This window comes from Dermacentor variabilis, chromosome 7, assembly GCF_050947875.1.
Source record: "Dermacentor variabilis isolate Ectoservices chromosome 7, ASM5094787v1, whole genome shotgun sequence".
Taxonomy (NCBI): Eukaryota; Metazoa; Arthropoda; class Arachnida; order Ixodida; family Ixodidae; genus Dermacentor; species Dermacentor variabilis.
The window spans coordinates 129,262,418-129,287,966 of record NC_134574.1 but is presented as its reverse complement, the minus strand read 5'-3'; the positions used below and the strand labels follow the sequence as shown (position 1 = coordinate 129,287,966).

Genomic DNA, 25,549 nt, shown 5'->3' with positions numbered 1-25,549 from the left:
TCCACCTTCAATGCATGCGTGTGTGTCTTGTACGAGCGTATAGCATGTACCATCCCTGTAGGTGCCGCACTCAAGCTACCGGAATTCTCGGCTGTTCGATCCTCAGTCGTGGCTTCCTCTCGCTGAGGTTGAATGGCATAGTACGTTGGCTCGCTTCCTTCGGTGTTGCTCCCGTTACTTTCGTGCCCTGGAGGCCTGGCTGGTCCTGGATTTCCTTGATTTACGCATTCCGGTGGTTCGCAAGGCAACGAAGCACTCGAAGGGGCACGCTTGCGTTTTCGCGCCCCGCCTTGAGGTTCCGTCGCGCTCTCGCTTTGTGCGAAGCGCGGTGTTCGTTCAGCGAACACACTGGGTACCGTGCCGGGCTTCAGAAGTCGCTTCGTGAAGTTTTCCTTGAAATCCGTAGGACGGAAGTGGAGGCTACACACAACAGAGCAGTCCGAGATAGTAACGACCGGAAAAGCGTCATTTCTTGGTATAGCTCTCAGCCACTCTGCACGCAAAGCGTTTTCGACTGGCAGCTCGTGAAAGGACACCCCCGGTTGCTTCCGTCCCCAAGTTGACGGGCAGCCTGGTACGCAACAGCAACGCATGCGTACGCGTGTAAATCACCCAAAGTTACTTAGTAAGGCGGACACACACATACAGTAAACACCAAGCGGCTCTGTAACAGAATTTTAAGCCCTGGGGGTACTGAAATAAAATAAAAATACCGGCTCTGCAGTAGCAGACGGCGCGCAAACATGCGCGAGCACACCGGGTTGCCAACACAACCGTTGGAATGATGGATATCTCAGTTCATTGTGCCAAGAGTCTAGTCGTTTAAACGCGATCCCTGCTAAATCGTCACTGAATATGGTCCTTTCTTTTTCACTCTGTCTTCTTCTTCGACTGCAGTTCGGCACTATACTCGGTATATCAAGAACTCGTAGCATTCTCGCTCGATATAGACGCGTATGTGCCATGTGTTAAACGCACACATAATACTTTTCTCTGCGAGCTCACCAGTCACGCCTCTCCACCCATCACGAAAGAATAATGACAGGAATCTCTCAAGAGCAGCAATCTTCACATTCAACTCCAGGCTGTCCAGAGGGCCCACGACATTGCGGCGGGACTTGATCTCCCGGGCCCATCGTGGGCGGAGCCACCGACTTGATCTTCGGGAGCCTTCGGTACCTTCGGTTTTGGCTCCCCAAGATCTCAGTCCCTCAGGACTCAAATAAAGTTCTTGTCATGTCAGGTCATGCGAGCTCACCTCGTGCATTGCTGTTTCAGCGATGATATATGCGAAAACGGAATATCTTTGCTGAAATATTTGATCGCATAAGCCAAAGGACCGCTTTCATTATTATAATCATTTTGTACAAATATCTCGTGTACGCTGCATGTCAAAACGCACGAACGCGGAAGCTGGAAACCAGAGATCTATCAGATGTACCAGATTATGTATCAGTTATTGGCCCGTTTGACTCAAATAGTGTCGAACTACGGCGGGTTGCACGCACTACATGAAGGCAAATTTCGGTTTCGACGTGTTTTTCTAAGTGCGACATACCAGGGCGTTGTGTCCGCACTCAAATTGTTAGCGCGCAAGAGTTTGATTTCGGTTTCGGTTGTGTTAAAACACGCAGCTTTATCTCAAACTGCTGCATTTTTTACTTTTTACCACTTGTATGTGAGTTTAGCTTTTTATATCTAACAAAGTAGTAGTGACTTCAAGTGAATAAACAGCATTAAATACTTGATTGCATTCTGTTTCCGCAACGACCGGCAGAGCTCATAGCGTCGTGACAAGCATGGCGCCTCGCATACGTTGATGGCCGTTCCGCCGTTTTGATGCAAGCGCAAAGGAGAATTCCGTTATCACGCCACACAGCTGTTGCATTGTAAACTTTGTCGATCATCTTTCTTCACTAGGTTTTCAATTTACAATCTACCATGGCTAGTTCAAGCGGGACGAAGCCCCAGAAAATCCCGAAAGTTGCAAAGGTAGGCATTTGACGCGCAGTTCTTATGCTCACTCGAGTTGCTTACTGTGTCGTTGTTACACTACCTCCTTGTTTTGCGGCATTCATGTCTTTCTGAGAACATTCCCATCACGAACATCGGTTCCTGATCCCTGTTGCAAAGTTGTTTTCCCCGTGATTTGTTCTCGTCAAGTTCACTAATGCTTTCTGGTGTGGTGCTCCCCAGGTCAAGAACAAAACGCCGGCTGAAATTCAAATCACAGCCGAGCAACTCCTTCGCGAGGCGAAGGAACGAGACTTGGAGATCTTACCACCGGTATGTACCATGCACCTAAGGTTTTCTTTTCTTTTTCAATCAGTTTTGCGTGTCTGTACTAACAGCGAGCTTGTTTCTTCGACTCTCCAGCCGCCAAAGCAAAAGATCTCTGACCCAGAAGAATTAGCCGAGTACCAGCTGAGAAAACGAAAGGTGAGGCTATAATTTAGTTACCTTCAGAGGATGTTACGTGTGATTTGTGTTTAATGATGACCGTACACTGATGTGTATGTGGTTACTCGAAGGCCTTTGAGGACAGCATCCGCAAGAACCGATCTGTCATCAGCAACTGGATCAAGTATGCTCAGTGGGAAGAGAGTCAAAAGGAAATACAGAGGTAAGCATGACCAAACTTTGTTGATAATTTCGTCAAAGCCACGGAGCGAAGTTCACAAATAAGCTGTGTCCAATTAAAGCTATGGTTCGATGTTTACATGTGTCACTTCAATGATAAGCATTTAAAGTTCACTGTTTAGGAGCAGTGTCATTTGACAGTTTTGGCTGTGCCCGTGGTTCTGATATGTTTTTAGTGACTGTCAAATGTCTTTTCATTTTGGTTTGCTTGTAACGTACTGCGATGTGTTGTGTGCTGTGGCATTGACAATTCGGGGCTGTCGGTTACCTTTTCCTTGTAGCTTTAGTCAAGTTAAAGCACATTAGAAGCTAAGCTCGGTTACTTTTGAGGAAGTGCCTTCTGTCCCTCTAAATTCTTTTATTTTTTGTTCTGTCATACGGTGTGAAGTGTTCAAACATTTGTCGTTGGCAGTGTAAATATATTAGCATTTAACCATCGTAGCCGGTGGATGCATTACTTCAATCCTTGCCTAACTAGATATTTTCTGCTTTTTCCGCAGGGCTCGCTCTGTGTACGAGCGGGCATTGGACGTGGACCATCGAAATGTTACCCTTTGGCTGAAGTATGCTGAGATGGAAATGAAGTAAGTAAAACACTACGTTTCTTCTATATCTCTCATTAGGATTGTTACAGATTCGCCTTTCACCATTGGTACAAAGCTTTTCAGAAACTGCAAGTGTGTTTTGAGGCTTGAGGGTCCACATGAAGCTGTATGACCACATGAAGCTGTATTGCTTGCTGTCAAATACCACCCACATGGTCACTGTCACGTTGCTTGCCAACATCGTAGACGCTTCCCAGCTTTCAAAGGTCTAGAGTTCAGACTCGTGCTTGGACGTTTCCTGTGCCAGTTTAGAGGATGCTCAAGCAGTTGACTTGGAACCTCAACATAACTGCACCACCCTCGAAATATGCTCTACCTACACTTTGTTTTGCAGCCTAAATGATGTTCATCCAAGTTCATTTCTTAATCTCTCCTAGTTCTCGGAATATGAAGCCTAAACATTTCTTATCTGTTCTTGTTGCATCTGCATGGGTCTCCAAGCAAGCCGAACATAGTTAATAACTTCTAATGTTTACAGACAGCCGGCATATTGTGAGAAGCAAAATATTTAAGAGTGTGTCTAAGACTGCACCATCTCTGAAACATCAGTTCGGTTTCCTTAAAAAGTTGAGCTGGGCATGTTGGCTTGGTAACACAGTTGAAGAAACCAGTGCAAAATTTGAATGGGACAAAAAGAAAGCATTCCAAGGCAAGCACTGAATGTACTGTATGTATTGAATGCAAGCTCTTAAGATGTATTCTTTGGGATTATTGTACGTAAGTCAACTTTTATTAAGGAGGGACACGGGTCTTAGAGACAGAAAAATCATAGATATTTAAAATAAACACAAAAACTGAATGAACATATGCAGTTTTATCAGCTTTCATCAAGAAATAACCGAGTTATCTCAATAACTCGCATCCCCCCTTAAGTACAGCATAATTATTGCTTAAAATTGTAGTTGGCGTAATATTAGACACTCGCGCATTATGCTATGCTTGGAAACGAAAATACATGCACGGCTACGGCAACATGCTGAACTCTGTATCACGTGTAAAGGCGTCGTTTCATTTTCGATCAGATTTGTTTCGTTTTGACTAGTTAAATACCAAAGCAGGTAAAGAGGGAACCACAAAAACACGTAGCTATTATAGCAGAAATAATTTAACAATTCGGAAAACGTGAATCATAGCAACATCGACTTGATAAACAAAATCATACTTTGTTACTACGACCACACTTGTCGTCTGCCTCCCACTAATGCCGGCGTATAATCGCTATCGCACTCACGTGTCACTGTTTTCAGCATGCTTCCAGTGAACGGCTACATCCTCACAGCAGATCGAAAAATTCTGATGCAAAATGTTCCACGGCGTTTCCCGTATTAGCAATTCATGATTGGACACTCTGATTGGTAAGCTTTCCATTGCACTAAGAAAAATGGGTACCATGAAAATTGGTTGTCAGTCCCTTTAAGGTTAAATGCCATCAATTGATCAAACCATTACAAATGCTATACCTTATGCATCACTCAGTGGAACACGCTGCTGTGCAGGAACCGCCAGGTGAACCATGCACGTAACATCTGGGACCGTGCTGTGTCCATCCTGCCCCGGGTGAAACAGTTGTGGTACAAGTACACCTACATGGAAGAGATGCTGGGAAACATTGCCGGTTGCCGACAGGTCTTTGAGCGCTGGATGGAATGGGAGCCCCATGAGCAGGCCTGGCAGACGTACATCAACTTTGAGCTGCGCTATAAGGAACTCGACAGGGCCCGGCAAATCTACGAACGATATATCCTTTCACGTTGAAAGCCTGTCTTGGATTAACCTAGTGCGTTTAGGCTGGTTGGCAACCCACGGTAGCAGGTCGAACATGCGAGTAAACAAAGAATGAGATTCACAAAGAAAACTGAAGTACAAGTGGCTGTCCTCATGTATTCTGACAGTACAGGCATTAGCCTGACAGTTTCTGACTGGATGAGCACTAGCCTGTCATTGCTTTGTACTTTGTCTTTCGATAGCAGTGTTAATCTGTTACCTTTGACTGATGTCAATCCTGTTTGCTGTCTGTCTGTGCCTTAAAGGGTCCCTCACCAGGTCTGGCCATTTTGGGCTGGCGAGCGCAGAGCATACATTGCGTGATAATGATCGTGTCTGCAAACTATTACATCGCTACGTGCTTACGGAAAGATCTGAAATTTAAAACCGAACGCCGTTTTTCCTTTTCCTCGCGGTCGTCGCGCTCCAAGCTGGAGGATGACGTAGTCGCGTTCCTGCGCCTGCGTGCTTGAGTCCACAGTGTAACATTGCTCGTGGTGACACGTGGCACTGAGAATTATTCAAGGCACCATCTGTTATTTGTGTGATCTGTTGCTTGAATTGACGAATTGAAGTTTAGAGAAATAATAAAACACACAAATGGAACGTCTGCGCGTTTTTTTGCTTTACTTCGCACCGAAGCCAGAGAGATGTACTTCCGCTTCGTCCGCTTGTTCCCACAGTCATGCGGTCGCGTGCGCAGGTACCGAAACTATGTGATTTTCTACCGCGTTCGAGCGTGTGATCATGCTCTGCGATCCGCTGGTTCTGCCTCAGTATTCGTGCAGCACTGAATTATACCACTAGTCATGTTTCCTTGTGCACAGCGCACAAAATCGTGCGCTGCACGAACAAGACAACAGCTCTCGCGTGACGCCGTCAGCGGAAATGCATAGCGCCAGGAAAAAATAACATTAAGCGAGGACAAAAAAGAAAAAGTGAAGGCGGGGACCATGACCTATGTGTCACGCGATCCTCGAGGTCCGGCATGGGAGAACGCAGGGAAGAGGAGGAGGAGGAGTAGATTTTAATGAAGAGAAAGGAGGAGAGGTCGGCCTGGAGAGCGTGTAGCAGGGAAGAAATTTCCCTTGCGGAGGCCAGACGGGGCGAGTGGAGAGGGAGTCTTGCTATGCTGTGGAGCCCGCCTGCTGAAATCGTGGGTTCGCGGCACTCAACTATTTATATTCCAGCTATTAATGAGCTGACTTGAAAACTATTAATGAGCTGACTTGAAAAATTTTTGCGGCAGAGGACACGTAACAACTTCCAGCGTATAACCAAAATTTGCTATGGGGCCTGGTGAGGGGCTCTTTAAAGCCTCTTTTCTCTCACTTGTAAACGTGAGTGATACTAGTAACTGCGCGCTGTATGCAATATGTGGCCACTGAAAGTTGCACAGATCTCCTAAATATTCTACTTTGACAGCACTTATGAACATGATAAAGCATTTGTTGCATTCATCTATCCATTTGTGGATTCGGACGTGTGCCATCGCCATCACCTCACCCTCATTTTATGGCAAAAAAAAAAAACAACTTTTGAAACTTTATTGCCATTTCGTAATCAGAACAGATATTCACACAGTGCTTCCTTTGTCGGCCTGAGTGAAACTTTTGTGCATTCTCAAAGTACACTGTTTTTATTATTATATTTTCATTATCAACAATTTATATGCATGCACTCGCAAAATAGTGCTGAAATGATGTGACGCTCCTATGACAATTTTCCCTTCCCTGCTTCGTCAGTGGTCCCAGTGGCTCTCCATCTATGTTATATGACCAGGATCAGCCAGTATTGAGCGGCAGTTGATAAACAAAAGGAATCAAATCGAGCAAAAGGAATCCTTACAATGTACTGGCCTTGGTTTTGGCAGATGAGCGCCCCCATGTGCGATGTAATTATGCAGAAGTTGTTTCTTAGCTCACTGTTGTAAACAACTTTTTTGGAAGGGTAGAGTAAGAGAGAGAGAGAGCTCTTTAATGCAACGCATAGATTAATGCTGGCTTGTGTGCAGTTACCTACTTGCTACTCTCTATTGGGGAGGCATTGCAAAGCCCCGAAAGAGACGTGGTGCGAGGGGGGTAAAGAGAGAGAGAGAAAAGGAAGTGTGAAAGCGATGGACATGGTAAAGCTAGGACTTGGACATATAAAATGACATTTAATGTGTTACATTAAACCTGAAGGCAAAGTGAAAATTAAATTCTGGTCTCTATATATCCTAAAGCTTGTCAAGCAAGCCAGTGTCCCAAAGATAAGCAAACAACAAGTTTAAGGGGGACATGAGTCTCGGAGACCCAATAAAATCACGAAAAAATTTGATTAAAGAAAAAACAGTATTTGGATAGCTTAGGCAGACTGAATATATAATAGTCAGTATAAAAGTAACTTTGCCTCTCTCTCTCTCTCTCTCTCTCTCTCTCTCTCTCTCTCTCTCTCTCTCTCTCTCTCTCTCTGTCTGTCTGTCTGTCTGTCTGTCTGTCTGTCTGTCTGTCTGTCCGTCCGTCCGTCTGTCTGTCTGTCTGTCTGTCTGTCTGTCTAATCTTGCAGTTTTACAAGATATGGATTTTACGTTTTGTGCAATCTTTCAGAAGTGATGTCTCGACCATCAGGGCACCTAGAATCTTAAGTTTTATCACAGCATATAGCTAAACCCGTAGTGCCCACAAGGGTGGGAACAGATTTTCAAACTTTAGCTGTAATTTTCTTTTTCTTGGCTGTACATTATATAATCAGATGGCTACATTTTGAACATAACACTTACGTATAATGTGCTGTATAAGTTTTAATGCTGCCTGCACCAAAGAAGTATTGCTACCATTCTGAACCTTGTGCTTCCTAGTATAGAGCCATGCGCCTAAAGCAATATATTGTGGAGTAGTCTTTGCTCCAATATTTCTGGAAGCAATAGTGATTTATTTCTAATTTTCTTTGGAACTAATTGGTCTATTATAAGAAGGATTGCATAGAGTCGAATTCCATTAATTTGACCTTGATGGGACCGACTGAATTGATAGAATTACCCGGTGGGTCAGATTAAACAAGATGCAGAAAAAACGCCAGAACACACTGCCCATTTCATTTGGCAGAATTTTACCGATTCTAGCACGCCCCTGAATCAAATGTATGCCCACTTTCTGTGTTTCTAAAGTAGAAAAATAACATAGAAGTAACATTAAAAGCTCTGAAACAAGGTAGAAATCTAACGACCACTTAGTTTTTAAGCAAAAAAAAAATACTGTCTAAATGTGTGTTGCGCAGATGGTTCTACATCCAAAGTAAAACAAAACAAAAAAAACTAAACAGTGGCCCCCACCTTTTCTTTTTAAAGGTTAGCTTCGCTGCAAAACATTGTTAGGCAGTAAGGCATGCGAATGCCGTGAAGGCGGGTTTTTATTGTGTCCTATTGCACCGTGCACAGGCAATTTTCGGCCCAATCTTCATGGCATAAAAAAAAGAAACCTCCGTGTTAGAATCGGGAAAATAACATAATCAGACATTGTGAGCTATGGTTAATACTTCAAGATAGGTGTTTTAGATGGAAAATGACGTGTGTTCAACACGTTCAGTGTCCCCAGAGCTCCGCTAAGACAGACGCTGCCACTAAAGGGGCCGCTATTGGGGTCACCATAGAGGCCAGGCACATGCATGCGGTCTGGTTAAGTTTTAACTTATCCGGTGAAGGCCCATTGTAGGATTGGATCAATAAAAGTTTGAGTCCATCGAAATGCATGGGCGCCGGTCGGAGTTGAATCGGAGTTGAATTATTGGAAGTCCCCTGTATTTGTAATCAGCACAAATATCTGAACAGTATTGTGCAGATTCATTAAATTTGGTAAAGGAGACTTTAAAGAAGGCTTTAAAACCGGCTTCCTCCCTTAAAGTCTGTCTGGAAGTACAAGGCATTGTGCCTAATGTGCTCGTCAAGTGTCACTGGTGCACAACTAATTTTATGCGCGTGGCTTTCATGAAGTAATGCACCTCTATACATCGGGCATTCTAGCAGGACATCTCAACAACCGTTTCTATAGCACAACAGGTGTCACAAAGGGATTGGTAGAGTGTCTAAGTTGTCACCAATGACGGTTTGTGAACCATCGTCTCCGTATCGTGATCTAAGCTAGTATACAACAATGTTCGAGATCTGTGACCCTTAACATGCCGTGCACTTGTGATGGTTCATCCGGACGTTCGGCACTGGATCAAGTATGCCAAGTTTGAAGAGCACAACAGCTACATCAACAATTCACGGCGCATCTACGAACGCGCCGTCGAGTTTTTCGGTGAAGAATACATGGACGAAAGACTGTTTGTTGCCTTTGCCAAGTTCGAGGAAAACCAACGGGAGGTGAGGATGGGAAACGGGAGTTGATCTTTATTTATTTGTTGCAAATGCTAAAGGCGGTATGTATAGCAGTGATCAAAGTCTTCAACAAGGCGCCTTTAAGTGAAAAGAAAGCACCAAATTGAAAAGTTAACACTAATATACTAATGGCAGCAAAGGTAGTATATGAAAGATATATATACCATGGATATGTAATTATTGGGGACGTATATTGGGGATACTGGATTTGTAGCATTTTCAAATTTGAGGAAACGCATACACTGAATTTAACATCACTTTCAAAGCCAACAACATTTAACGTTGACAAAGAAAGGGTGTAGCACTAGTTGTAAAGGCTAACTGATGGCTGTAAAAAAGCTAAATGCATGTTTCTATTGACTCACTTGACCAGCTTGGATTGAGGACAATTACTATAAAGAGTACACAGATGCTATATTAAAACAAAAAATCTTTCCTAGCACATACAAAGGAATTTAATGAGTGTAACCTGTGCATCAGTGTAGTGCCAGCAGCAGTCCCATGTATAAGTATTCTCTCTCTCTGTGCTTAACTTTGCAGTGCCCAACATATATGTGCTACGCTGACTTCAATGCCTGAAGATTATTATTTAAGCATGGGAGAGCTTAGCGCATAACTAGTGTAGCATCTTTTATATACTGAAGTGAGCTTTCAGCGGCGGTGCTTCAGTAAACCAATTACTAATTAATTACTACATTAGATAAGTTCTAGCTCAGATTCCCTGGGCACCCATGTCAGTTGGCAAGGATGTGCTTCTGCTCCTCGTCCTTGAGCTGCTTGTGACGTCAAATCTATAGCGAAGTTGTTTATTTCAAAATGTTCTGCAGTGTAGGGCAGTTCCACAGTGATTTCTGTGCAATGTCGATGAGAACAGACAGTTTTGGTTATCTATGCTTTACAGAAATACCGTGTTACGGTAAACACAGAAGGCGGTAACAACGCTGGTAGCGACGTCTTGTGACACATTGTCCAACACGCGAAAAGATTTTGTGTTGCATGGGGGTTCTTGACGAAGGAATATATAGCAAACTGAAACTGCATGCTGTCGATTGCATCACCACTGTCTATGTTTCACACAAGCACACCAGCATATGGTCAACTACTGCAATAACTATATGTCCTCTCTGATTAAACTTTTTTTTTTTATTAACCCGCCGTGGTGGCTTAGCGGCTATGGTGTAGGGCTGCTAAGCACCCGCCGTGGTTGCTTAGTGGCTATGGTGTTGGGCTGCGAAGCACGAGTTCGCGGGATCGAATTCCGGCCACGGAGGCCACATTTCGATAGGGGCAAAATGCGAAAACACCCATGTACTTTTATTTAGGTGCACGTTAAAGAACCCCGGGTGGTCGAAATTTCCGGAGTCCCCCACTACGGCGTGCCTCATAATCAGAAAGTGATTTTGGCACGTAAAACCCCATAATTTAACTTAGGGCTGCTAAGCACAAGGTCGTGGGATCAAATCCCAGCTGCAGTGCTCGCATCTCGATGGGGCTGAAGTGCAAAAACACCTGTGTTCCGTGCGTTGGTGGCATGTTGAAGATCCCCTGGTGGTCAGAATTAATCCGGACTCCCCGACTACGGCGTGCCTCGTGATCACATCATGGTCTTGGCTTGTAAAAACGTAGAATTAATTCATTCTGACTAAACTTTGTGCCACACGATGGCACCAACAACAACCCAGCTGCCCACATTTATGCCCCTGGTAACCCAGCATTCTGTGAATGATAACTACGTATACGAACAAGCTAAAGCTCTCTAGTGTGTTCTGGCACGGTAGGTATTGAGGAGGCAGAGATGCATCGTACTGAGGAGCTGGTGCAGCATGCCGGGCCATGTGTCAGATATAGCGGGTAGTACAGAAGTAACAGTCCAACCTCTTTATAAAAGATCGCGCCAGGCATGAAAATACCTTAGTTTTATCTGATATTCATCGTAAGCATATATTCCCTACTTGCTGATAATCAACAAGAAAAATTTTGTTTACATTGTTGTATCTAATAAATGGGTATATCAGTGTTTGTTATATTTGAGATTTGACTGTATATTAAGTAGATATAGCAAAGAGTTTGAAAGGACTGGTATAGCGAAGGAGTTACACTGAATAATAGTGAATGGCTTGCAAAATCTTGTGTAGATTTTGTGCAGTGGCAAACCAGACTGAAAGGACTTTTGAAAGGTGTGAAAACACCCTTATGCATGTTCGCTGTTTTTGATGTACGAGTCGCTCGTATTTTCGTGCACCTGCAATGGTATAGCTTTCTTTTATTTATTTTTTTTAGTTTTTTCCCTGGTGAGTTCTATTTTTCACAAAAACAACTTAGACAAACTATTGCTGTGTGTGTGTTTTTCGGAGGTGAAGCAGCCACATTCACATCAGCATTTCGTTACTGTTTCAGTCGAATTTATTTATTTATTTATTTATTTATTTATTTATTTATTTATTTATAAGCACCTTACAGGGCCCTTGAGCAAAACGAGAAGAAGGTAAAAGTGGGAGCCAACATTTCGATAAGTGGTCTTGTCTTTTTCAAGGCAAGTCCTTTACCTTGCTTGCGCTTTTACCTTGTTCTCGTTTTGCTCATTGTTCTGAATTTCCATCTTCCACCTTCCCTGTGTTTTCTCTACAGAGCCCTTGTGAGTTATTGTGTGAGGATGGAGTATGGTAAATACGCATAAAAATTAAAATACAAACAATAACACCTTAACAAAATAAAACATCGATTAGAGCAGAAAGATGCAAATGAACTCAAGAACTTAACAAGATACACTATAAAACTAAGGGAGTAACAGTAGCATTCGAAGTTGAAAAAACAAAAATAAAAACACAACAACGAACAAAAAGCAATTTTAACTAAATGAAAACAGTGCTATGGAGAATAGAAGCAATCGACAAAAGGTAGTTTTCACGTAAACAAGAAAGAAAAAGACGAGAATATCTGCAACAGTACTATATGCAAGAGCAATGGTGAAAGTGACAAATGCAAAACATGAGGTTTTGGAGCATAGATTATCGCAAAGGTTTGCATGATCTCACTCTGATGCAAGATTGTCCGGTTTTCCGGTGCCCTCATGTGTGTCATCCTCCCTCCCTGGCCCCATGACAGCACGATCGTGTGCGAGTGATCTACAAATATGCTCTGGAGCACATTCCCAAGGAGAAAGCGCAGGACCTGTTCAAGAACTACACCATCCATGAAAAGAAGTATGGTGACCGGGCCGGCATCGAGGACGTCATTGTCAGCAAGCGCAAGTACCAGTATGAAGAGGTGCGTGTCTTTTGAAGTGCGTAGTGTTGCTGTTTTGCATGAGCATCTTGAAAAGGCAAAGTTACGACTACCTTCGAAGTATGGCCATCTGCCCTTGTTTTCTTCTGAAAACAGTTACTGACATAATTCATACTAAAGGTTTGAATGATCAGAAGTGACCAAAAATGACCAAAAATTAAGCATCCTTGTACCACTAGTTTCCACAAGAAAAGCTTCCTCTGGACCTACTAGTGGCAAGCCCTCACTTACCCTCTCAAATAAAAATATTTCTTGTTTTAAAATACTTCTGTTGTCGCATCGAGTGTTGATTTCTGAGGCGTAATGGTACATAACTGTGTTGCCCATTCCTGTTTTGCTTGTTGTGAATTGGGAGTTGACTGTATAGAATGTCATTTGTTTTATGCGATGAGCTTGGTTGGTAGTTAACCCTTGTCCAATTGTGCACTGTATAGTCTATTAGGGAACATGCAGTCATTGTTTTGCCATCGATTATCATTGAGCTATGGCATGCATACCTGCAGTCCAGTTTTTTTATGCCGGCGACATATTTCCAACCTTATGGGAGAAAAGTTTGTTATATTGGCTTTATTACTGGTAAGGTGTTCCCTTTAACAGTGGACTGTGCTGTACATGTTCTATCCTTTCACGTCCAATAAGAAGAGGTGCAACAAGTTCACAAATGTTTTACTATAGCTTGGTGCTTACTTATTGGAAATAACTAGATAGTTTACATTGACGTTGTTGTGATGGGGCAAAAGTCTTTACCGCAACCATTAATGCCATGCTTCATATTTGGCCCTGCAGCAAGTCAAGGAGAACCCACTCAACTACGACGCCTGGTTTGACTACTTGCGGCTCATGGAGAGCGAGGGCAACGTGGACTCGACGCGCGAAACCTACGAGCGGGCCATCGCCAACGTGCCGCCGTCGCGGCTGAAGCGCTTCTGGCGGCGCTACATTTACCTCTGGATCAACTACGCCTTGTACGAGGAGCTGGAGGTGGGCGACGCGGAGCGCACGCGCGAGGTCTACCGGGCCTGCCTCCGCCTGCTGCCCCACAAGACATTCACCTTTGCCAAGGTGTGGCTCCAGGCGGCCCACTTCGAGGTGCGCCAGAAGAACCTGCCTGCCGCCCGCAAGCTCCTGGTGAGTCGCCGTCAACAGCTGCTTGGTGCCTGTCCCGGTGTACGTCTCGTGACCTGAAAAACGGGGGGGGGGGGGAAGGAAGTTGGGGAATTCCTGAGCACCTGGAAAAGTCGTGGAATTGTCCGGGAATTTTATTTCATTTTAATGGGTAAAGTCATGGAAATTTAAATGACTGATTTAGCTGCTCAGGTTGCAAATTCTTGCATGTTGGTTCCTTGCAATGTTATTAGGCTCATTGCAGTACTGCAAGTCAGCTTTCCTGCGTGATAATTCCGTTTTCGATTACCATAATGAAGTAATTTATTCATAAATTACGTGCAGCACTCGGCTCGGGCTCAAGACGAGCGCCTGCTTAGCCCATGTATGCACTACAGTGCAACCATCTACCACAGTATTGTTGTTTGTACACAGAGCGTGCCGTACGTGAAGCATATTGTGTTTCGGTGAAGGATATTGATAGTGGCAAAAGTGAACCAGGGACGTAGGGTGTGCGCTGACAAACCAAAAGTTTAGTTCGCTGCATAGCAAAATGTTTTGTTTGGGGGTGGGGGGGGGGTAGCGCAGAGTATGAATTGATGCTGCATAACGACTGACTTGTCACCAACAGAAACGCATTTATTACAGACAGTTCTTAATAGTGCAACATATCCACTGGGTTGCGCTGTCACTCACATGGAGCAGCAACAACTTTCGCAGACCGTAGATGGATGAAGGGGCTGGACATAGCACGAAACTAAAGCCCAGAGGTGCCGTGACTGCTGCCCTTATGCAGTATGTTGCACCATTAAAACCCTGTTCTAATAATGTGTGTTAGTTGGCTACTACAGGGCAGCTAAGTGGCATAAACAAAATCTGCAGCAGTGAAGTAAGCTTTTGCTCCATAGCTAACAAAAAGTCCACTCTCTTGAAGAAACGCCCGTATACAGCATAAATTTTGCTGCAAGTGTGCGGCACTTAGTTGGAAAATGCAATAGAAAGGAGTACGTGGCATTTCGGTGAAAGCCACATGTCCAGCACTCATGAAGCACTTTCGTATAGGAAAATGCTGTCAGCACATCAGTTGCTCTCTAGACTAACGTCTGCACTGAAATGACGATGTACTGTGGATTGATGACAGCTACAGTAGGTGGAGTAGCAACCCAACATTGTAGATTTCTTCCTTGCTTAAAAAATACTTTTGCTAGCTTAAAAGGTCTCTGAAGCAGTGTTTGTCGTGTGCCTAGACACAGAGGGTATCTCTCAACAAATGCTTTCTCACAAGGATTTCATGTCAACGCGCCATAATAACACAAGTATGAGTTGTTAAATGTTGCCCTCCCCTTAAGCCACGGCGTTCCCTCTCAACCTTTACACAGTATGGCCATTGCTATGTACTGCTTCCTTCAAGCGGTGATGCAAGGGTTGTCTACTTCCTGTTGATTTGAACCGCCTGAGCCATGGTGGCTTGAGCTACATGGAGTGAAATTTAAAGATGAACTGCGCAAGTGGTTCGTGTGGCATCAAGCGATACTGCTCTGCGTAACATGTTATGCAAAGCAGTATCACTCGATTCCTCGCAAACTTGAGTTTGTCACCAAGTATGCCTATTTTCATACGTTTTGGCGCTTGCTTTGGATAATACGATTTTCGGATGACACATTTTATTTTCTGGTTCCAGTGAAGATTGTATCAACGACATTCCACTGTATAGTGCATCATGTTTGTCAAGCCTTCAGCATGCTTCACGATATTTCCTTTTGAATGTCGCATGCTTTTGTGGCATGTTTACGACTACCTGTGTTTGAACAATTCTTGAAATCGCACGACCATGCTTTTAGGAGCAGTGACAACTTTGTCCAAACAAGCAGCTCGCTTCTGTGTCCATGCTCTCACGTTGCAGGGCACAGCCATAGGCCTCTGCCCCAAGGACAAGCTCTTCCGTGGCTACATCGACCTGGAGATACAGCTTAGGGAGTTCGATCGCTGCCGCATCCTTTACCAGAAGTTTCTTGAGTTTGCGCCCGAGAACTGCACCACTTGGATGAAGGTTCGTTGATTCCCTATTCGCTGCCGCTGAACGCCTGTGCTTTAGAATGTGAGTTGCGACTGGTAAAAAACGGCTGACTCAGCAGGCACCAATGTTGGCAAATGAAGTACGCACAGGAAAGGATAAAGCAGGGCCGCTATCTTGTACACGTTCGAAAAGCCGACGTTCGATTCCACCTCGCGCGATTGTCCAGGTTGCGCCGATATCGCGGCCTAGGCCAATCTAGTCCAATCGCATGAGGCGAAACCGAACGTCGGCTTTCCGAATGTGTACAAGATAGCGGCCCAGGGTTCCTAGTAATCATTAAAAGCCCTGAATGTGAAACTGCTGAAACTGCCATATTCAAGGCCTTGAAAGTCCTTATGTTTTTTTAGGAGTGCTTGAAAAACCTTGTATTTTCAGCTAAACTTAGTGGATTTTGTTTGTGCACCTGACCACAAGGTTTATACAAACCAAGGGTCAAACCAATCAAATTTGATTAGCATCTTTGCGGGGAGGGGCCATCTTGTTTGTAATGGCTGGTAATATCTTATGTGACAAAGGTTTATCAAGCACCCTTTATTTCTCCATTGCATGTGCAATAAAAGGTCTTCTCTTATTGTTCAGGACAGCGTTTTGTTTACGGGCTTTCAGGCATCAGCTGCCTGGCATTCAGTGCTTTCTCAAGGCCTTAAACGTTCTTGAAATCGCTTGAATATTTTCTGCAAATGCTGCTGTGAGCCACGACAAAATAGAAATATGAGTTAGCTGACTGCCAATTTGTGTAGAGTTCCCTAATAAAATTACTAGAATGAGATCTGACGCTGCACTAGTTCAACCACGATGGGAATGACAGAAAGTTGATGGATTTTTATATGACTTGGCATGGCTTTGTTAGAAAGCAAACTACAGCTTCTCCCATTGTTCTTTATGGTGTTACATGCTAGTTGTACAAAATTTCTTTTGAGCAGGGAAAATGTTTTACATTGACTACCACTTCACTTTGTTGTGCAGCTTTGATTTCATAAGTCCAGACTGTCCCAAGTGTGCATGTCGCTTGACCTGGATGGATTTTGGGCAATGACGCTTGCCATGGGTGACTGTTTTAGATGTTTTTCTTTCTTTAAATAGTTTTGATTTGTAATGTCTGAAAACAGTGCGATCACAGTAGTTGGAGGGTAAATGAGGCTAATCATTTCCATACAGCGAACTTGAGGGTGACAGGTCAAAAAAATAAATACCAGAAGGTTGTCTGAAGTGAAAGGGTCAAAGTTTAGACTAATTTATGTACTACCCATCAGCTTCATGCTTGGTGTAGAGTTGTGCGGGCGGCATGCAGAGATCTTAACACCAAGTTTAGCTCTAGTATTTTTAATGTGAAGCTATGTGCCAATATGAGTTGGCTCATGCTTACTTTTGGATTAAAGGGGCAGTAAGGATAAAACTAAGTTGAGTTGTATTTGTAAATTACGCTACTGAAATTGCAAAAAACCACTCTTACAGTAGGGAGAGTCTTGACAAGGCAGAAAACATGCAAAAGTGAAAGATAGCTGGCGATGTCGCTTTGAAGTTCTCATAGCAGCTTGGGTGTGTTGTCGTGGATTTTGACGGTGTCTAATTGGGCCTAGTCAGTTTTTTTTTTTTTTTATGTTACTGAAGATGAACTACAGTGTATTCTAAAAGAGCGACAGACTGAACATAGCAAGTTTCAAATATTTTTACCGCACCACAACGGCCCATGTGCAAGAAAGCACTTTTGAGGTTCATGACGTCACGCAGACGTACCGGCACTGGGACAAATTTTCGGAACAACTTTAACAAAATGGAAGTTCAGCCTTGATCTTTGTCTTTTAGTATTGAACCTCCAGCTGCAACATTAGCAGTAATAGAGTTTTGAAAGAAGACTTTATCAGTCTAATGATTTTGTATCTATTCTTGTATACTGTAAAACTAGCACTCTGGGACAGGGACATACATCAGATTACACACGCACAGCGCTTGTGCGTGTTGTCAGTTTTATGACTTGTTTCCTAAAGCTCCTGTTTCTTCTGTCCCTCATAATAAAGTAGAATGCCTCTCGCCCGCAATAACCCAAAACTACGAATTTCGCATCGCCACATATCTGGTTACCATAGAGGGTGTGTGCCACAGGCTAATGGCAAACAGAGGAACTCAAAACTGCTTAGAACTTTTCATTGTAAGAGCAGTGTCCAAGTAACACCCGAGTGTCTTGTTTCCTCCACTGCGGTGTATCTTGTGGATGCATGCTTATTTATTTTATTTTTTGTATACAACGAACACATGGTCCAAGCAGAGAAAGCAGCACATACAATGGAAACAAGCGATCAGTGATGAGGCATGCAACAATGAAAAAAAGGAAATTATCATTGCAAGGTTTGGACCTGGATTCACTTAAGAAATTTCATTCTGTTAGAGTAAAGGTGTTGGAAAACAATGCTTTCTTGTGTTTGTTTGTGGAAAATGCTGCGTTGACACTTTCCACCTGCTGTGACAAGCAAGTTTGGTCAACGACTCTGATAAACATGGAAACAGCCCATGGCTTCAAGATGTAAGGCTATGTGACAGTACTGCGTGACAGCACGCGAAACAAGGTGGCACGAACAAGATAGCTCTGCTTACCACCCACATAGGATCATTTGTACTCGTGATATCAGCCCTTTCAAGCTGTTCAGTTTGTACATCATGCGTGTTTTTAAAGCTTGCTTGGACGAGTGCCAACTACGGCCGGCATTAAAACTGTAGCCGGCCCTGTGTGGCAGTATGCAGAGTTGGAGACGATCCTGGGTGACGTGGAGCGGGCGCGGGCCATTTTTGAGATTGCCATCAGCCAGCCACGCCTGGACATGCCTGAGGTGATCTGGAAGAGCTACGTTGACTTTGAGATCGAGCAGGAGCAGTACCAGCTGGCGTCACGCCTCTATGAACGCTTGCTTGAGCGTACCCAGCACGTCAAGGTATGAGCTTAGGGCATCGAGCCTGCCTCGCATGGTGTGATTGCATGTGTGTTCATAGTAGTATGGTAGAAGTATGCGTGTTTGTGCAATTATGATCTCCATGCGTGCCAACCCCTGGATTTTCTTAAAGTTTTACGCATTTGGGCTCACTCTACGATTTTACATACGTTCTTGTAAAGGTTCATGAAAAATTAGTTGTGCTTGTGACATTGTTTTTCACAACATGGCAAAAAATGTGTGCTAAAAAGAAATTGTGATGGCACCTTGTGCCATATACCAAAGAGGTACTTGTATAAGCAAATTTATGCAGGCAAGTTCCTGAAGCAAGCGAAATCGACAGACGCAAAGTCATGGAAAATGTCACTGCGATCTCAAAACAATGTGTTGCCGACTAGCTGAGCAGTCAGTCCTGAAAGCCACCACGCCCTCACAGTGGGTAGTGGAATTTCCGCTCATACATCATGTTCTACAGGCGCTAAGAACTGGATCGTGCCATTTCAGATATCTAATTAAGCGGACAACCTGAAATTAGACAAAAATGCCCAAGTGTCACTTATACAGCGAAGCTGTTATAGGAAGTTCCACAATCACTTTTGTGAGATGGTGTGCTCGGTAATAGATTTCCATGAAAGAGCAGTCAGCAAAGCAACCTGCTTTCGGTTGCTGAATTTTCACTTCGAAAAGTAATTATCAGTAATTACAAAATACAATGTTACTGTGCTTGGACCTCACTTGAATAGACAGCTTGTATGTGTGTTTTTTTTTTTTTTTTAAGCCAGTACTCTGTCATTTTTGCTTCTTACATCACGTTTTACCAGCTCCACATTGGAGGTCAGCCAGCTGTTTGTATGGCTACAGCAGCGAAAGCTGAGGGCATAGTTAGTATCAAATGTAAATCAGAGAGCAACCAGTAACACAGCCTGCGTCAGTCGTATGGCCAGGGCATCGGTAATGAATCACAATAAGGAACAATTAGCAAATAGGCCCCTAGTCTTTTCGAAGAGCATGAGGACTCGCTTATGCGGCATGTAAACACGCTTAACAGACGTGGGCTAGAGATAAGACGAGACATACATAGCACACATAGTGCACACCTGTAGGACCTTTCCTCTTGTCCACGTCTGTTAAGCGCGTTTACATGCTCACAATGCTCACCTAACTTGCCCAACTGCGTGTGTTGATCACTTATTCAGCTTTGCTCTCTTTAATATGACAGTTGCTCAGATTGGCATATGTCTGTAAAGATGTTTTTTTTTTCAAGCTATGCTTACGTATGGCTGTGACAGGGCTAAAGTGAAACATTGTTTCTTTCTCATCTTCCAGGTCTGGATTAGCTATGCACACTTCCAGCTCAACTATGGGGGTAAGGACCCTGTCCCATTGGCCAGGACCATCTTCGAACGGGCCAATAAGGAGCTCCGCAATGCCGCTGAGAAGGAAGAACGGCTGATGCTTCTTGAGTCTTGGGCAGAGTTTGAGGTAAGAATTTCTCACTTACTGTGTGTGTGTGCATGTGCGTGCGTGCGTGTGTGTTTTGTCAAATACAATTCTTTCTATCTTTCTTGTGGCAGTAAGGGAGGGGGGGGGGGTGATGAAGTTTTCACTTTAGTAATCTTTTTACTGAAAATTCTAAAAAATTCCCCCATCTATCTCTACTGACCCCCTCGCCTGCCTACCCATGAACACTTGAATAGGCATGGCCTCATTTGGTTCACAATTTTTAACATCCTGGCACGAGTTTGCTGTGAACTATAATTATTGATTTATTGATTGATTGATTGAGTTAATGAGTCATTGACCTTAATGTTCTCAATCAATATAAGGGCTATGAAAAATGCTGTAGTTGGATGCTGTGGATTAGCACCTGGGGTTCTCTCGCAAGCGCCAAAAGCACAGTACTACACAATAATTTCTCGCATTATCCTTATTGGAATGTGGCCGGGAGTCGAACCTGCAACCTCATGCCTCCTGAGCCAGTGCCGTGGGTGTGTGTTCAGTTAGGTGATGGATGTGTTAGTTTGTGCACCAGAATCTTTACTATTTGTTAGACAGATTGTATCCAGGCACACTGGATGTGAGCGACTGAATGTGGCTGACTAAAGTTTGCGTGCGTGTTCTCATTCACAGGCCAGCCATGGCGACGAGCAGAGCCAAGAGTCGGTTGCCAGGCAGATGCCGAAGAAAGTCAAGAAGCGAAGGAAAATCGTCAACGAAGACGGGGTAAGTGTTTGCATCTGCTGAATGATGAGGACCCTACGATCCATATTCATGGCGGGCCCTTTAAGACAAAGCTTTACCTTAAGACCTCATATATAAACAGAGAAATCATTTTGCTATGTGCTCACACTGAATTTTGATTAAGTTTGATTTGTGAATTTACAGCTTACACGAAATTACTAGTGTTTGCTAGAGTTTTGCAAAAGTCCTCCTTACAAAGTAGGGGTACTATATTTCAGAGTTGTGTATAATACATCTATTTTGTTCACTTTAGGTGTCTTAATAGGTGCATTTAGATAATTGTGATATGATTATGCATTTATTACTGAGTTGCAAAGTTTACTTCATATTTTAGTTAGTTTAATGTTTAGTAACTTTCAACAATTATGTAAAGAATTGGCTTCAAGCAGTCAATAGCTTTCACCTTTGTCAGTGATATGGTTTCTGAAAAAAACGATTTCTCAGTTGTCATATGTTTAGATAGGTCCCAAGCTGAAGCATAAGAATTTAAGGTGTAATGACTGCAGGAAGCAAATTTTTTTATTTAGGCAGTCAAATTAAAAAAAGATAGTTGAAAAATCACACACACTCACACAAAATAAACTCAAACATCACAGTTACAACTCCTGTCTAACTCGGTAATAAACAACGGTATCGCAATTCTGTAAACTGTACCTAGAATGTACCATTAATTTACTAATTGTGATATTTTTGCGAAACCCTTGTACACATTGTGACAGTTTCACGAAAAGTGTAAACTAGAGGTGTGCGAATATTCGAAACTTCAAATATCAGATTTAAATTGGTTAGTACTCGGTCCAATTTGAAAGATGCTCTTAGTATTCGATATATTCAAACTCCCCAAAATTGCCGTGTCGAGTTCTTAAGTCAGCTTCGCCGCAGTACAGCCGTGTTATGCGGCGAAGCATTCAGATTGTATTGCGGTGAAGCATATTAATTGTGCAGTGAAGCATATCAAAAGTAAAAAGGGGGCACTGTCAGGGGGACCTTGTGGGTTCTTATGGCTACCCGACGCTATCAGCTCAAGTGCCCACTCTGTGCTGCCTCTTCATGCATCTGGACAACACCAGCAGCCTGGAAGAGACCTCTGAGTCTGCTACTAATCTGGCTAAGTCTTACAAACACGGTTTCTGAACTACAAATTTGACTGAGTAGCAAGCTTGGCAATGTGTTTAGACCCTCGTGCTAGAGTAGTTGAGTACGATCAAGATGCTTCAAAGGCAAACTATATTAAAAACCGGATTCAGAAAAAAATCATGCAAAATTTTAACGCCAAGGCACCCAGATATCTCCTCTACTATGAAAGCTTCTGAAGAGGCTCCTTCCACGTCGGTGCTCTCGAAAGGATTTAATAAGCTCATCAACCAACAGCAATTTTCACATGTATGTGGCGGCAATTTTCGCTTGCTGCTACCAGCACAGGTTGAAAGATATGCATGATGAAATTTTGAGCCAGAAAGAAGATCCATGTGAGTAGTGGCGTACGTATAGTGCCCATTGTTAGCTCGGCTTGCGAAGAGATACCGGCCGATACCAGACAGTAGTGTGTCCAGTGAGCAGCTCTTTTCAGTGTCTGAAGGAATTGCGACATGCAGGAGGGTGTCTCTGCTCCTGCAACATGTCATCCTTCCTTCATGACAGCATTAAATAATTGCAGTTATGGTGCTGTCAAACAAAAGTGTTTTACTAGATACAATTTTGTTGACCACAAAGCATGATTTCCCTGTACTTTATTTGCTGTGCAATAAACTTTTCTTTTTATTCGTAGCTCTGGTTTGGGAAAAAGAATTGCATTTCTGCAAGAACGATAGTATTCGCATTCAGAAATTATTATAAAAATGTTCGACTCGATTCACACTTGGTTTTCATTCAGAATTCACTTCGAAATTGAAAGCTTTATGTTTGCACGTCCCTAGTGTAGACACATACATCGTTTGTCCGCTTCAGATGCTCTAAGCGATGCAGTTCACGGAACTGCAGTGACCATTTTTGGTGTATAATTATGGACTTATAAACTTTGTAAAGTCTATGAGGCCCCAAATCACAGTTCTGCTTGCTACAGTCAGTAGAATTCAGCTTTCTGATTCGGTCCAGCAATTGCTTAAAAACTTTTCTGCATCTTACATGTATAGTCAAACCTTGTTATAATGAAATGGCATATAATGAAATAATGGATGTACATAGTGAAAGTAAGTGAAATTGCCCTTGAAATCCCCAGATAGATTTATAGTTCAGTGCATGATATAACAAAGTAATTCTGACTCACCTTTCAGCTTTGTTATAAGAACGTTTTACTGAACTTGAATATGGAAATGGGAGTTGGCCCTGAGGTAATGTTTCTTCCTAAATATAAATGAAAAGAAATAAAACACACAATATGAATTGAATAGCAGGCACTATTTGATTCTTTCTTTATTCTTTCTTTATTCAATACTGCAAACCTTGTACAGGTCCAAGCAGGGTGGGTTAAATGGCAACAAAACAAGAATAACAAAGTTAAAAAAACATCAAAGTGTGGCGAAAGGCATTAAAGAATCATTCCAGTCGGTTACAGTGCGAGGGAAAAATGAAAACTTGAATAAATCTGTTCGCGCAAAATACGGCGTCAGGAAATTAGGACAATGGTGGCGTGTATGCCTCGACGTTGAAAGTGACAGATATGGAGAAGGGTTAATAACTAGATCTTGATTCCAAAGTAAGAAAAGAAATTGCAAACATAAATTCTTTCTTCGTTGTTCAAGACATTGGATACCGTTAACCTGCATTAATTCAGAGAGTGAGTCATATGGGGAAAATTTTGAGTAAATAAACCTTACAGCTTTTCTCTATACCTTTTCTAGGCAGGTGATATTGTGTTTATTAAGTGGGTCCCAGACAATGCATGCATATTCACGTTTCGGTCTAATTAGTGAATTGTAAGCAAGCAATTTTAAGCTAGTTGGAAAATTCCTAAGCTTATGTCTTAAAAAGTACAGTTTACGGAAGGCGGAAGAACAGATCTTATCTATATGTGAATTCCATGATAAAGTATTAGTAAGTGTGACACCCAAATACTTCTATTTAGTCTCTTCCAGCAAAGATGACAAACCTAGCCTAAAAGAAAGTGGAGCTTTTTTGCAAGAGAAGCGAAGAAAGATGGTCTTATCAGTGTTAAGTTTCATGTCCCACATTTCACACCATTCAAAAATATTAGCAAGAGAGATATTCGTATTTGAATATACAAATATTTGCATACCTCCACTCATTATGCATTAATTCAAACACGGCAAATGGCAGCATCAGTGACAGGCATTTGCTCCAGGCAGGCAAGATTCCTTTTTATTCTTGCAAAGCCATTCCCTGCCTTTTGGTGTTGCCTTCAAACACTGCTGCCTCTCTTGCAGTCGGAGGCTGGCTGGGAGGAGTACTTCGACTACATCTTCCCGACGGACGAGACGGCCAAGCCACACCTCAAGCTACTTGAAATTGCCAAGAAGTGGAAGAAGCAGCAGCAGAAGTCCGAGGATGGCGACCGGGAGGAGGACGCCGACGATGACAGTCTGGGCGATACCAGCAGACAGGAGGCGTGACAGCACCGACTCGTCTTCTTTCCGCTTCCGCCGGTTCCACAGTCGGCACTGCATTATGCGTCCACCATCATGCGTTGTTGGTTCAGAATTCGACTGCAGCCACACATCATCTGTACATACTATGCATTTCATCGTGTTACTCGCACACAATCCTGTAAATATAACTGGCAGTTGTTTGCCTGTTATTTTTCCTCTCGTTTTTCTAGTGCTGTCACTTACTTGTCGGAAGACAAGATGACAATGTCATTTCTGTCGAGCGTCATCCACTCTTACTGTCATCAAGTTTGCTTTTACACTTTAGTTTGATGAAAGCGACATTCCTCTTATCCTTCCAGCACCTTCACGGCAAGGTGACTTAACGTCATTTGTGTGGAACGTTTGTCTGTATGTAACATCCTGTTCGCTGCTTAATGGAGCCATTTAACCCTTTGAGGGTCGCATTCTTTTGCAGGAACTGGGCCTCATGGTCAGTTTGTTTATTGCAGTTTCCAGTAAGTATGAAATACTTGAAAACTCTTGAATACAGCAAAAAGTTTTTGCAAGCAATATTTTGTCTCAGAAATACTCACACCAACAGTATACATAAATGCACCATACAGTAAGAGATCAAGAAAAATATCTAGCAAAATTTATGGCTATCAATTTGTTGCCCCAGAACCGCGTTTCATCAGAACAAAAAAATGTGTCAGGAATGAGTTGGAAGAAGAAACGCGTACCTTGGAGGTAGCAGACGACACACTCGCGACCACATACATGAGCATGTCGTCTGCTACCTTCATGGAGGAGAAACAGGTCAAGCTGTGCGTCCAAGTGAGCAAACACAATTTCAAATGACTTTAGCCAACTCTATAGAGATGGCAGCACCTCTCAACAACCAGTGGTGTCGAATATCCACAAGATATCAAAGATCGGCGCCGTACACGTACGTAAAAAACCATGCAGGATGGATCAGCGGCACCCTACATTTACGACAAGCCATC

General features: G+C 43.1%; 1 protein-coding gene across 1 annotated transcript; it reads left to right on the top strand.

Annotated features, from left to right (window-relative positions):
- Positions 1-1,782: 1,782 nt before the first annotated feature.
- crn (pre-mRNA splicing factor crn) lies at positions 1,783-24,767 on the top strand. Its single transcript, XM_075699281.1, has 14 exons — positions 1,783-1,992; positions 2,197-2,286; positions 2,377-2,439; positions 2,532-2,623; positions 3,141-3,224; positions 4,742-4,983; positions 9,176-9,354; positions 12,475-12,636; positions 13,441-13,782; positions 15,662-15,808; positions 18,568-18,762; positions 20,086-20,241; positions 20,890-20,982; positions 24,384-24,767. Exons 1-14 carry the CDS (start codon positions 1,942-1,944, stop codon positions 24,567-24,569), a joined length of 2,082 nt encoding a protein of 693 aa, XP_075555396.1. The 5' UTR covers positions 1,783-1,941; the 3' UTR covers positions 24,570-24,767.
- The last annotated feature ends 782 nt before the right edge of the window (positions 24,768-25,549 follow it).